The sequence below is a fragment of the Diabrotica virgifera genome, chromosome 3 (assembly GCF_917563875.1).
Source record: "Diabrotica virgifera virgifera chromosome 3, PGI_DIABVI_V3a".
NCBI lineage: Eukaryota > Metazoa > Arthropoda > Insecta > Coleoptera > Chrysomelidae > Diabrotica > Diabrotica virgifera.
Window position 1 is genome coordinate 272,937,879 of NC_065445.1, and position 14,628 is coordinate 272,952,506.

The 14,628-nt window shown below is 33.3% G+C and overlaps 1 protein-coding gene across 1 annotated transcript in view; it reads right to left on the reverse strand.

Moving 5' to 3' along the window:
* Positions 1 to 672: 672 nt before the first annotated feature.
* The window catches only part of LOC126882755 (uncharacterized), a 39,535-nt gene continuing 25,579 nt past the window's right edge, over positions 673 to 14,628 (reverse strand). The window contains exon 2 of the mRNA XM_050647749.1: positions 673 to 719. Within this exon, the coding sequence (XP_050503706.1) occupies positions 673 to 719 (47 nt within the window). The remainder of the gene's footprint in view (positions 720 to 14,628) is intronic.

Below are 14,628 nucleotides of genomic sequence, written 5' to 3' on the forward strand. Positions count from 1 at the left end.
CACATCATGCGAAGGACTGTGTGACAACGTTGAGCCTCCGAAAGATAGTTCTGCTATAGACGTAGAAGAGACTGAAGAAAGAGACAGAGGTATGTAGAATCTCACAATTTATTTTGTAATCATTAACCTCTCCTTAATATGTGATCACAAGTCAGTATCTCACTACCTCTTGTATTTTCCAGAAGAACGACCCCTGACGCTGACGATGGAGCAATCAGACCCTGAGCCAGGACATGATGCCATCGAAGAACCTCAGCACAATGCGGAAGATATGTTTAATCTCACAATATATTTTGCAATCGTCATCTCTCCTTCAGAACTGAAACCATCTCTTTTATTTTCCAGAACGAGCAGAATAAATTGGGACCCATCGCCACCGGAAAACCACTCACAGCCAGGATCTTCTAAAAGACAACGGCCCATATAATTTTATATTATAAAACATTTTGTCTTTTAATTTGTTTTGTATTTTAATTTGTAATATTAATAATCACGATATATTAAGTTTTATTTTGTTAGGGCCCTACCTTTTGTGATACGGAATTTGTACAATTTCAACCTTTTATTTATTTTTAATTATTTGTACAGAAAACTAGGGGAAATTTATTAAATGACAGTATTCTAATAAAAAATAAAGTTTTGAAATGTAAAAAGTGTGTTTTACAGAGACCGTTAAAAATTGGCAATTTTCAACTTGCACTTTATACCGAAAGGATCGTCTGAAAAAAAAAGTAAATAGTGATATTTGTAGAGAATTTTATTTACTTTAATTTCTGTTAAGAGACCATTTACTAAAATTTAATAAAATCAACAAATGAAATAGAGAATGTGGAAAAATCCCCTTACGAATAACTCACACATCCACTATTTCGGGCTGGGAAAAATTTTCTGAATAGAATCAAAGATCCAAACACCAGTTCTCAGAAATGTGTTTCGCCCTCTTCAACCTCCCTGGGCTCATCAGTAAAATTTAATAGTTTTCGAGATTTAAGCAAAAAAGCGGTAAAAGGCAAACATTTTTCGCTTTTTTCGCGATTTACTCAATGTTCCGTCACGAAATTTTGTCCGCAAACCTCATATTCGGATTCAGCAGCCCAAAAAACATATATGATGAAAAAAAAAATCAGACTACCCCAAAAACTACCCCAAAACTTTCCCACTAGGGGGCTCGTAGAGTACAAATTGACTGAATTATGTTACTAATTCTTGTACTCGTAAATGATGCCTGTGTGGCCTGCTATTCTAGGGGCCAGATTTCGGAGGTGTAAACGTTGTGAATCTCTCTCAGTTGGCGCACCTGAGATTTTCATCATTAGAGTTTACTCGCCCTCTCATCCGTAATTACTTTATTTAATTTTGTCGCTCAGGGCTCTTTCTCCATGTCTGTCATTAATTCGATGAGATTTATTTCTGCAGGAATTTAAATAAATGTTGCCCAACGGTAGACGGTAGAATCCAACTTTCCGGATTGTTTTCTCATGGTTGATTCGAGTGTTTCGTTTCGTTTAGATTTTTTCTTTTTTTTTAGGCGGAAGTTGAACTCATTAGCGTACGGAAAGTTGGACGATTGTTAAGTACTGAAAACAAACTTAGGAAGATTATGAATTAAATTTTTTACTCGAATAGGGCAATTGGTTTTATTTCGGATTTATTAATAGTCCAAGTAATGAAGATTAAAATAGGACAAAACCTCGCAATTTTTACAGAATGGATCGATTTGCTTAAAAATGTGAGAATAAGTAGTGGATAGTCCAAGAATCAAAATCTATATGATGCCGAAAGGCGCTTTTACCATGGGGGTAGTTGCCACCCCATTTGGGGGTGTACAGTGCCGGTAAAAAAATCTTGACATTGCCAAATAAATCACCAAATTTGAAGACAATTTGCATGCATTCTGTCTGCGCTTGGAGGGGAAGGTAGGGGAGGGGGGATAGCATACTTGCGATGGCAATTATCTGTAGTTTACGAACCGCTTGGCTTATTTAGGGTATTCTGCGCGTTTGCACTGTAAACAGTTGGCTTTGTGTGGGTAGTCAGTGTTAAACTTCTTCTCATTTACCGCGTAAAGTTTGAGATCGTCAAATTCTAAATCGAACTGGCAAATATGGGTCGAAAGAGACTCACAAAAGAGGAGAAGGTTCGTGCTTTAACATGACTGGGGAAAGGAGACCCTGTAATTACCGTAGCACGTAATATTGGTGCTTCAAGAGGGGCTATTTATCAACTGAAACGTTGCAGCCGAACGTTTCAGTTGATAAATAGCCCCTCTTGAAGCACCAATATCACGTGCTACGGTAATTACAGAGTCTCCTTTCTCCAGTAATGTTAAAGCACGAACCTTTGTCCTATTTTGTGAGTTTCTTTCGACCCATATTTGTCAGTTCAATTTAGAATTTGACGATCTCAAACTTTGCGTAGTAAATGAGAAAAAGTTTAACACTGACTACCCACACAAAGCCAACTGTTTAAAGTGCAAACGCGCAGAGTACCCTAAATAAGCCAAGCGGTCCGTAAACTACAGATAATTGCCGTCGCAAGCACACTATCCCCCCTCCCCTACCCTCCCCTCCAAGGCCAGACAGAACGCATGCAAATTGTCTTCAAATTTGGTGATTTATTTGGCAATGTAAAGATTTTTTGCCGGCACTGTAAATTTTTTATTATATTTTGACCGCAAAAGTTGGTAAAACCGTTAATTTTAAGCAAAAAACGTTCTATAAAATTTTTTGATAAAATTAACAGTTTTTGATTTATTCGCCATCGCCATTCGCCATAACTCCAAAATTTGTCGTTTTATCAAAACAACTTGACTTAACAAAAATGTACCTTTTGAAAAAATAAACAAAACTGTTTTTTAATTTTCTTTAAGACCAATAGCAATCGAGCTATACTTTATTATATGTTGGCTCTTCTTCTTCAAATGCTAAATATTGTAGTTTCAAAGTCAAAAGACGGGAAAACTATACATTTTTCGAGGTCAACTTGTTTAAACTAATTAAAAGTACTTAAAAATATCTATCTCCAGAAATAAAAGAAAAGTCTCTAGCTCAAAAAGTAAGTCACTTATAATGAAAAGAATGCCAGTCCCAATTTTTTCAACGAAAAAGTGATCGGAAGCAACCCTCTAATCACCGCCCTTATTAAAATTAGGCATTGACCTTATTTGGTATTTTTTATTTATGTATTTTTAACAAGCTCTAGAAGTTTGACCGGTTTATAATGATTAGTTTAAAAAAATGGAGTTAAAAGCGAATAACAAATTTTTGTAGTTTATAAAAAGTGGCTTTCTTCAGAGTAGAAAGATTAGCATCAGAGCTACGAATAAATATTTCAATACGGAAATTGTATCTTATTTAATTCCCAAGAACTTGGTTTGAAAAAATTTTTTGTGTGGCAAAAATTGAGTGAGCTATTGACAATTAAACTTGTAATAGCATGTAAAAACCACCTTTACCAACCCTTTCAAAGTACCTCTTTTTGCTACTGAGGATTGTAAAGAGATTGTATATTAATATAGTTATAGATCTTGTCAAAAACTACAAAATTCTTTTTTACCAAACTTTGTAAGATTAAAAATAAAAAAGTTGTGATTAAAAAATCAATATATTTTTTTGAAAAAAAAAAGGAGAAATCCAATTGGAAGGATAATAATTTAAGTTAGCGGTGTTTTTACTCATTGGCCTTATTCATTCTTCTTTACTTATGTATTATTAATAGATTCTAGAAGTTTGACTGGCTTAGAATGACTAGTTTTTAAAAAAACTGGAGTTTAAAGCGAATAACGAATTTTTGTAGTTTGGTAAAAAATGCCATTTTCGTCAGAATAGAAAGATTAGCATCAGAGATACGAAAAAATGTTTAAGTATGAAATTGTAGGTTATTTAATTCCCAAGAACTTGGGTTGAAAAAAAAATTTCTACGGCAAACATTGAGTGGATCGTAAACGAGTATGTATCGAAAAACATTGATTTTTTCGATATAAAACTAACACTTTCAATAGGAAATAAATCGAATACATACTATTAATTTTATTAAAAAAATATATAGAACATTTTTTGCTTAGAATGAATGTTTTTATCAACTTTTGCGGTCAAAATATAATAAAAAATTTCCACCCCCGAGATGGGGTGGCAACCACTTCCATGGTAAAAGCGCCTTTCCGCATTATATAGATTTTGATTTTTTGACTATCCACTACTTATTCTCAAATTTTCAAGCAAATCGATCCATTCTGTAAAAATTGCGAGGTGAACAGCTTCGGTTCCTGGACTATATGTAAGTTTAGAGTCTGCATTTGTCATAAAATTTCTTATAAAAATTCGATAAGCATCTAATAGATGTCCACCAAGCTTATTGTCTACAATATGACAAATTTAACCTTTTCTTGATTTTTTTTAAGTTTTTTGGTTACATAATATGTCATATTTGATGAAGAAGGCTTATGCGGACCAATCCACCGCATGAAATGGATTAAAAGAGCTCATGAACCTGAGCGACCTATACTCTACTAGAGTGACCGGTCTATATATAGTCTGTTCGCTAAACTCAGACGCAACTTTCTAGATATTTTAGTCGGTAATTTTGCCAATTTTTTCAAAATTGGCAAAAAATAATTTTTAAATAGTTAATAATCACTAAATATTTAGTAATTTTGCCAATTTTTGCAAAATTGGCAAAAAACAATAAAAATATCGACTAAAATATCTAGCCAGTTGCGTCTGAGTTTAGCGAACCGACTATACATGTCATATTTAGACACACCAAAGAGCACAAGAAGTAACAAAATAATAAAAATTTAAGTGTTACAAGATTTCGTCCGTATAATGAGACATCATGAGACGTATAACCTTATAATTCAGGTCAAGATGGCAGAAGGAATCTGCTCAGGCCGAAGAAGAATATCTTGGCTTCGAAATCTCTCAGAGTGATATCAAGAGACATCCGAGCTGCCGTAGGCAAAGTTATTAGGGCCAATATGATCACAAATGTTCGATAATCGCTTAGGGTTTTGTTCGGACAATCAATGACAGAAGAAGACGAAGAGAAATCGGTAATATTATAATTCTCTCCATTGCTCCTTGCGAAACTTGTAGTTTATTCACTGTTATTTTTGTGAGTGTTACGAGTTTCGGCATCATAGGTCATCACTGGGAAGATGTAGCACTGCTTTTCTTTTCAGACATATTGAAATATTTGATCTCAAAATATCCTTCATCTTGTCAAAACCTAGGTTTATTCGTCTCTTTAACTCGTTGTTTCGGTGACTTATTCTGATCTCATCGCCTAAATATTTGTAGGAGTCAACTCACCCGATATCCCTATCTTCAACTGAAATATTTTTGATGTGGACTAAATAGGTCATAAATTATTTTGTTCTTGAAAAACTAATTTTACGATCCACTCTTTGTGTGGTTGGATGAAGCAACTCATCAAAGCTGTCCACAATGAGAACGATATCATTTACATACTTGTTCTCCTTATTTTTACCTTTCTATCATCCACACGGGCCTGTCCCAACTCGTTCCATCAACCTCTATCCTGAGCAACATGCTTCCAATTTATTTCGGATATTTCTCTGATGTCATCTACCCATCTCATCTTTGGTCTTGTCTTGGTCGTCTATCGTCTAGCTTTGTAAGGTTTTTAATTATATATTGTGTCGATCTAACATTGGTCATCGAAGCAGTGTCGCTTGCAAAGCTCCATTTAATTTAGGAAATTTGATGATTTTTGGTTTTGATCTTACGCAGTAGCCCAAATACAATCTTTCCACAACTTCTACACAACGAAGAGATTCGTCATCATTTTTGTTTTCTCTTAGATTATTTTTACAGGAAGGAAAGGTATTGCATTATTGAACACAGTCTTATGGATCATTATAACATATTATATCAGCGAAGTTTGGCCACTTACATAGAGAAAAATCCGAAAATATGCTCAGAACAACTGAAATGGACTCTTGAAAAAAAGCTGCTGGTATATAAAGAATAGATAAAATCGGAAATACAAGAATATTGGAGATAATGGATGTGAAGCATACTATAATTGACGATATAAAACAAAGCAACTAAGATGGTTTGGCCACATACAACATATGGAAGACGACAGATTACCCAAACCCAAGCAAGTACTACGATGGGCACCAGAAGGACGATGGAAAAGAGGAAGACCTAGGAAAAGCAGGATAGAGGGAATTCATAGGGAAATTAGAGGAAGAGGATTGAACGAAAACATGTGTTACGATGGAGAACAATGACGTTTTGGGAATCGGAAGACGTCGTAGAACCTTATGAACCGATTGTATATAAATATTATTTTTAAACCGACTCTGTGTTGCTTACTGCCCTTGTAGCATAACTTTGGTTCTCATGAGTGGTCTGTTATGAGGACGGTGTCAGCGGCATATTGAAGATTATTTAGTTTCCTTCCGTCGATATTATGTAATACCAACTGAGACATGGAAAAATATTTCAGAGAACTGTACAAAGGTGGAGATGTCAATGACGAACACGATTACAATACAGAATAAGGTATATCACTAGATAAACTGAAGTAGAAGCGAGAATGAAGATCTTAAAGAATAGACGATCGCCAGGTATTGATAGAATACCGGACGAACTGCTGAAATACGGCAGTCAGAAACTCACTAATTGTCTCACAACATTGTTTAACAAAATCTTAGACAGAGCAGAGATACCAAAAGATTGGCACACTAGTATCACAATACCGATTTTTAAGAAAGGGCAAAGCTCATGCCCGGACAACTACAGAGGAACACATCTCTTAAATACGACAATAAAGTTATTCACAGGCATACTCAAGGATAAATTGGAATCACAGATAAAGAACAGAGAAGAACAGCAAGGATTCAAGGTCGACGACGGACGCAATATTTGTCATGAAACAAGTGAAAGAGAAGTCGATAGAATATAACACACCTGCATATATTTGCTTCGTAGACCTTGTAGCGTTTATAAAACCAGTGAAAATATGATCTTTTAGATTTGTATAGTTTTTACAACCCCTCCCTAGGAAGTCCAAATTTTTTTATTCAGTTTTTTACTTAAATTCAAATTACATGGAATTTCCTGAAACCGCCCCTGTGTATATGTTTCAAACTGTTGCACAATATTGACCAATTTTAAGAAATGCTTAGAAGCACAAATTTTTGATGCGTAGATCTCTATTCGAACTTTCGAAAAGAAATATTAAAAATGAGTTGATTGGTTTGTTCGAATTTGGCACAAAAATCGAAGCTCTTGATTGGTCGTGAAGAACGGAAGTCGGAAATTACGTACGACAAGATCAGAGAATCTTGTCAAGATGCGAAGAAGAGATGCATTCAAGATGCATTCTTACAAAGGTAGTGAATCAATGAACATCGATAGTCAGTAATCGGCTTTTTTGCGACGCAAAACGAATTTCCAAGTAAAATGGGATCTATCAAAGTTCTTTTGTGTTGTTAGTTAGGTGTACCATCAGTTGATTATGTAGCAGTTCTTTTTTGATGGTAAAATAAGTGGATTATACGCATTGTAAAGTTACTGCGTATAAGTGAAAGCCGGCATGGTATGAATCATGGTACGAATATTGTGGTGATGATTTAAACCCAAGCCTCCTGTCTCCTGGATTAGAAAACCTATTTCCCGAGGTAAATAAGCAATTTTCCTTTTTTTATAGTATTTTCATGGTATGGTGCAATTTCCTGTAATCTGTAATTTTCCATGGACATCCTTCGAGTGACGTATGAACTACGTACGTTCTGTCAAGTGTCATGTCAAGTTTCACAATGGTGAATGTTTTGAATTTTAAGGTATAGTGACTTTTTATTATAAAATTTTCATAAACTATAACGTTAATTTTTTTTATCAACAGAAAATAATTTTTTTTTGGAACTTAAAATATAAAAATGACAAAAGTAAATTGTTGAACAGAACAGAGAATAATTTTTGCTTCCACCATTAAAGTAATATTGTAAAAGACATAATTGTGAGTTAGTATTAAAATCATTTTGAAACCTTTTGAAATATTTAAAAAATAAAATATTTGTGGAATGAGATTTGACAGGTGACCTAATTGACAGTTGATATTATTTCCAATAATTAAGTACTACGAGGAGTAGTCAATAATTCTTTAATGTGTAAACATTGTTCCCTGAATGAATATATTAATAAATTTTGTTTTAATTGTAAATGCTATAATGTATAAGTCATAATTACGTCAGATATCAAATCCTCAACGCAATAATTATTGTTTTTCTTTTGGTGCACCATAGCCTATGTTATAGAAAATTCGATGTATTTTTTTACAGGTAATTAAAATCACTTTATGTAATCTGAAAGTTTTGTTGTCTAAAGGAATAATTTTTTAATAAATGCCATAACTGTATTTTGTCCTGTTTATTTACCACTAACCTATTAGCAAAAATTTTAACCACAACTTTAAAAGCTTTTTAGAGTCAATTAACAAAAATATTTTTACCCAGTTGTTAAGATGTTGGATCATACAAAGTAAAACTCCTGGTAAGGCGCCCTAAGAAAATATAGCCAGGATTTCTATTTAACACCCCAGGATATCTGTAAGTACCCTTGTTTAAATTGCTGATAGTAGTAAATATTTCCTAATCCCTAACTTCTTCTTAATCGAACTCACAACTCAGCTCTCCAACCAAAACACGAGCCGCCGTAGCAAAGTAGTTTTTAGAAATATCCCCTAGTTTTCTTCAGACCCCCTTGTATTTAAGTATTCTCAACCTCATACCTTTTGAGAAGCAGTATCTAAACTTTCCAAGCTTTTATCTTCCCCCTAATTTCTAAACTCTACAACCTAACGAAAGCATTTGACAGAGTCAGACTTAGTGGTATAATAAAGAAAATTAAGCAAAAAAGGATACCGGCAAACACTGTTAAAGTCATAAAACAAATGAACAATAACAACACGACAAAAAATAAAACAAACGACACCACTACGGCCAACATACCAACACCAGGAGGAATCAATCAGGGAGACAGCCTCAGTCCATTTCAATATGCTAATGGATGAAATAATAGAAGATATGGAATTGCTACAACTAGGATACAGACTCGGCCACAGAAGAATCAGTATAGTGTGCTATGCTGATGACGCAGCCCTGATTGCAGAGGACTAGGATGACCTACAAAGACAACTTTATCGATTCTATCAAGCATGTCGACGACTCAACATGAACATTGAACATATCTACGCAGAGAATAAAATGCCTTACCATTGCGAAAGACCCAATTAGATGCAAGCTAGTGGTAGAGGGAAAACCCATAGAACAGCTAAACCAGTTCAAATATCTAGGTGTAGAGTTATCAAGTTATCATGACCCAGCCAGAGACCTGGGGACAAATTAACAAGGCCGCAGTCTTGTCCGGGTGTTTGAGAGATGTGGTCTGGAATAACCCATATATGAGAATGGACAGCAAAGTTATAACTTATAAAATTTGCATCAGACCTGTTATAACCTATGCATTGAATAAAGAGAAGACACCAATAAAACCAAAAGCATGCTATTAACAGCCGAAATGAAGACACTAAGAGCAATAGCGGGGAAGACAAGAATAGACAGAATACGAAACAACATCATCAGGGAACAATGTGGCGTGTAAGATGTAGTCAGATGAGGCAGGCAATGACGAAGAGAATGGTTCAGTCATGCAAAAGGAATGGAGGAGCACAGACTACCAAGAATTGCTCTAGAAGGAAAACCAGAAGGCAAGCGTCCACCGGGGAGACCACCAGATGGAGAGATAGCTGGCAGTCTACCTCTCAAGAAATACTTCAACGTCGGAATTAACAGATCGACAGATCTACAACAAGTATAAGAAGAAGAAGATATTAATACTCTTTAAGCCTTACTCTAATCATTTAAATGTATATTATTAGTATGTTGCATTATCAATGAATGTTATAAATAGTTTCGGCGACAAAGTATCTCCTTGTCGCACCCGTGTTCAGTCATGAGATGAAATTTTAAACTTGATTTTACACATAAAAATATACTATGCAAGATTAAAAAACATTTCACTCATTCGAAAATCAACGAATCCAAATAGTAACATTGATTGAGTACGCTAATCGAAAACGTACCTATCAAAAAGCATATTGCCAGTTATACATATTCATTAGCTGCTCTCGCGTCGCGTCGCGACAGCAGCGTCGCCAGCGTCAAATGTAACGTGTGATGTCGACATCACCTAATTATTGTAATACAAACACTATCAGATAGGGGTCCAAAAGTAAAACGAAAAAAATGCCGCTTTTGTTCGGTTAACGTGTCAGCCAATCATTTTCGTCTGCATTGTTGGTCTTTTGTAATTAAAATTTTGATCAGAATTCAACTCAACGGCAAAATTGATTAGTTGCTGTATTAGCTCCTATATGTTAACCTCCATTAAGGGTTAAATTTATCGCGAGTGGTTAAAATCGATGGCTATTAATAGTTTAGTAGCCAGTCTTGATTAGTATTTAACTAAATTGTAAAAAAATGTAGTAGCTGCAAGAATGGGAACAGAAAAGTATTTATCTACTCTATCTCATATTATGCATAAGTTTTTAGTTTGTCAAAACTGTCATTATAGATAGCAGTGCGTGAATTATTTAAAGTGTGCGTGAAGTAACAAAGTATTTTAAATGGGGTCTACTTTTTCGCACTGTTTTTGGCACACTTTCATAACAAGCGATCCACAATTACTGGGATCAAAGCTAGCCGTGCAAAAAATTACGTATGTCTTGTTTTAATCTGAATTTATATCATTGATTTATGAATTAATTTTGATTAACATTATAAAACATAAAAAATCAGTCAAAACCTTTAACACAGAACTTTAATCAAAAATAAAAAGAATTAACAAAATTATAAGTAACAATAATAAATAAGATCTAACAATATGCTGTATAATATACATATTATGTCCACCACCAACATCTCTAAATAACCTAACTTTTCTTGTTAGTTGACGTACACTGCAAAGGTGAGGTAAACTGGAAAGTATATCTGAATTAAGAATAGACATGCACTGTATAGCTATCTCTGTCGTTATAATCAAATATCCTTAACTCGCGTTGTCATAGTGATGACATTTGAACAATAAATTACAACAAAACGTTTGACATTTTTGTGGTTTCAAAGAAGTTAGTATTTTTAAATGTTAAAGTTCCAAAAATTGTAGAATAGAAATGAATTCCAGTGACGAAGAGTTACAGTTTTTTTATTTTTTTTATCGTAGATAAAATATTGTATGAAACTGTGCGTGAAGTACTTTTTGCGAAAATACGCGATGTATAGTACTGGCTCCGCTGTCGCTCGTGCTCTAAACATCGCGTGCGTTCGCAAAAAGCATACTTTACGAACTGTTTCATAAATAACTATTTTGAACTGTGATCTATAAAATAAAATATTTATCTCTAATAAGCAACTCATTTTAGGTTTTATAAAGTAACATCAAAGGTTTATTAATGTACCACTAAAGAGAGAACGGGATCCCATCTGAATTGGAAAATTCCTTATGCAGTTCTTAAAACTTTGATCGGAGGCTGAAATATATGTTTTATATATGTGTAAAAATTCTAAAAAGTTAAAAAAATGAACAGTAATTAAGGCCATCGGTACATAATTCGCAAATATTTTAAGGCTATCCCTACTTTTTCTGTCTTTACACGGCAAATTACGTGTAGTCAAATTCACACTGGTATGGATATGTAAATATTACTAGAATGTCATTTTACTTGAAAATTTCATCATTAACTTTAAAGAGATAGTTTTTTAATGTTCTTGGATAACTGTTATTTGTATAATTGCAAATTATTAATTCAGTTAACAAATACACATGATTATTTCATTCATAGGAGATTCTGACCAATAGAAAGCTACAGAAATCTAAATTAAATCGATAATTTTTGATAATTGCCCGTCGTTAAGTATATTACGTAAGATGCCCTTCGTTGCTACGAAAAAATACATTCAGTGACATTAATGACAAATGTTTTAAAAATTATAAAAGTGATGACTTTCAACCGTCAAATACATGTATAACAACTGTGTGTTTAATTGTACTAATTTGTACTTACATAAATAAATTTCAATAAAATTTTGGTTTTGAACAGTTTTATTCATGAAATAATCGCAACAAATTGCACTCGATCTCTAAAATTAATATAGAATTTTTGTCCTCGTGACACTTTGACATAATTTCACTCGCCTTAGGCTCGTGAAATTAAAACTGTCAAAGTGTCACTCGGGAAAAATTCAATAATTTTAGAGCTCTTGTGCAATTACTACTGATCATTTTTTCACTAACTATGTATTCAGTGATAGTAATAATTTATATGTACCACAAAAACTAATACTCAATCGAGAAAAGAGAAAAAGTGTTAAAATTATTTTTTAATAATATATTATTGTTATTATTGAACGCTTACAATTTTGAACATCTTTAACAAAAAAAAAAAAAAACTGGAGCACAGAATGTATCCTGATGTATTCTGTGCTTGGATCTTCCATAAATAATAAACAATAAATAACTTTTGATTAAGTTCACGTCTTAAATCAATTATTTATCAACTACACTATCAATATTATTTAATCAACAACTGAAAATATTCCCGATGCCACGTCAAATATTTAAAACTGTCACTGTCTTGTCATCATATTCTATTTGAGTCAGTGCGTTGTATGACAAAGATAGCGAATGTTCGATTTGGAAAATATCACCACGGACATGGCGTTCATTTTTTCGAATCCTGAAAAAACTAATAAATTTTTTTTGAAAAAATTTAAACGCAGAATGAAAGACTAAATTATTATCGAGAGCCGAAAGTCCATTAGAATAAATAAAAAGATTCTTTTGAATGAGGTATTTGAAATTAAAAATCACACTATTCTCTTAGTTTTTCACCCCTGTAATTTCTTAAAATAAACATTATAAAAGTTTCCAGGGACTTTCAGAGAAAACTCAATTGATGATAAAATGAGAGAGCACAACTAACTATTAGACAATTTAAGCAAGATCATTTCTAAAAGTATTTATATTTAGACGGTATTATTACATCATACAAGTATTACAAGTCTTATAACAAGACAAAAATAATCAGATTGTTGAGGTAATAGTCCATTTAAAATAGAAATTCGTACAACTAGCAGTAAGTAGCTTCTTTAAAAAATTCAAAATACTCTTTACTCAATCAGCTGTAGTGATAAAGATACGCATCCAAAACTTCTTCACCATAACCTCCAAATCTTCTTATTTACCCATCGCAGCGGCCTTCCATAAAGCTGTCTCTCGATGCCACTAATACCTTTTTGGAGTGAGGAATTACGAGAAGTTTTACGGCAGTTTTGAAATTTTGTACGGTTATGTATTTCGAGGTGGTCTTTTGAATATAAAGCCCTTGAGTGAAAACTTGCTACAAACTTCTTGTAGGCAATATAATGAATTATCTGAAAAGTTTCACTTTTAATATCATAAGTGTTTGCTATTTAGATAAATATGTTGTTAGGAAAAGAACTTTAAGTATACAACAGTTTGTAAGAATAGACATTTTGGTACAAGATTAGAGATTATAAAAAGTACACAGGGGTTATTATAAATATGAGTCGTTGTTGAAGTTTTTTTCTCTGAATGAAACTTAATGATTAATCTTTGTTCAGTCTGTTTGCATCCACTTCTGAACAAAGGTATACAACAGTTTTTAAAAATAGACTTTTTGGTAAAAAATTTTTATGGTTTCAGAATATTGCACACAATTTTTTCCCTGGTAAATTAGATACGCTGTAGTTCCTTCTAGTCTACTAATTATCCTCCCTCTACAATCGAATGGACTCGTCAACTCAGATGGTGGTTCGGGTTCAGTTGTCTTAGTATTGCCCGATTGTTAGTTAAGTCAGTGTACTTCAAGTGAGATATTCTCTCATCGCGCGACTAACAATATATGTTATTATTGGGTTTACCCCAAAATCCCGACAGCCAAAATTCCGACGGCCAAAATACCGACACCCCAGAATCCCGACAGGTTTGATAAGTTCCTTTTTAACATCTAATTACATTTATTTCTGGTTTTTTGTTTATGGCCATCCGGTTTTTTATTTTTTGTTACTAAACAAAAGTATTTACCATTTAATATGAACTAAAATTCTAAATCAAATTTCTAACATGGGTTGTTCTGAAGCTATTTCCTTGTGGCATTTTTATAATCAACTATTTTCTTTCAATGGGAAATAAGCCACAATTTTACCAAAAAAATTATTTTATTAACGTTTCGAAGTCCAAATCGGGTTTCGTTGTCAAAATACAAAATACTGACAAAATAAACAATAAAGTTGTTGCTAAGTAAAAAAATTCTTCTAATAATTTATTTAATCTGACTCATTTATATTGGCAATTCAGACGTATATTATACATTTTAAAGTAGAAGACTTTAAAATGATATCGCCAATATTTATGAGTTGCGTTTCTGGGATGACTTTACTAAAAGATAGTTCATTCAATTACATGAAATCAATCCCAACTCAAGAATATCCGTCAAAAAAAAAATCATAGCATGTGATCTGTCTTTGAAAAGACAACCAAATACAACGATGACAGTAAAATTCTCGTGTTAGAGATT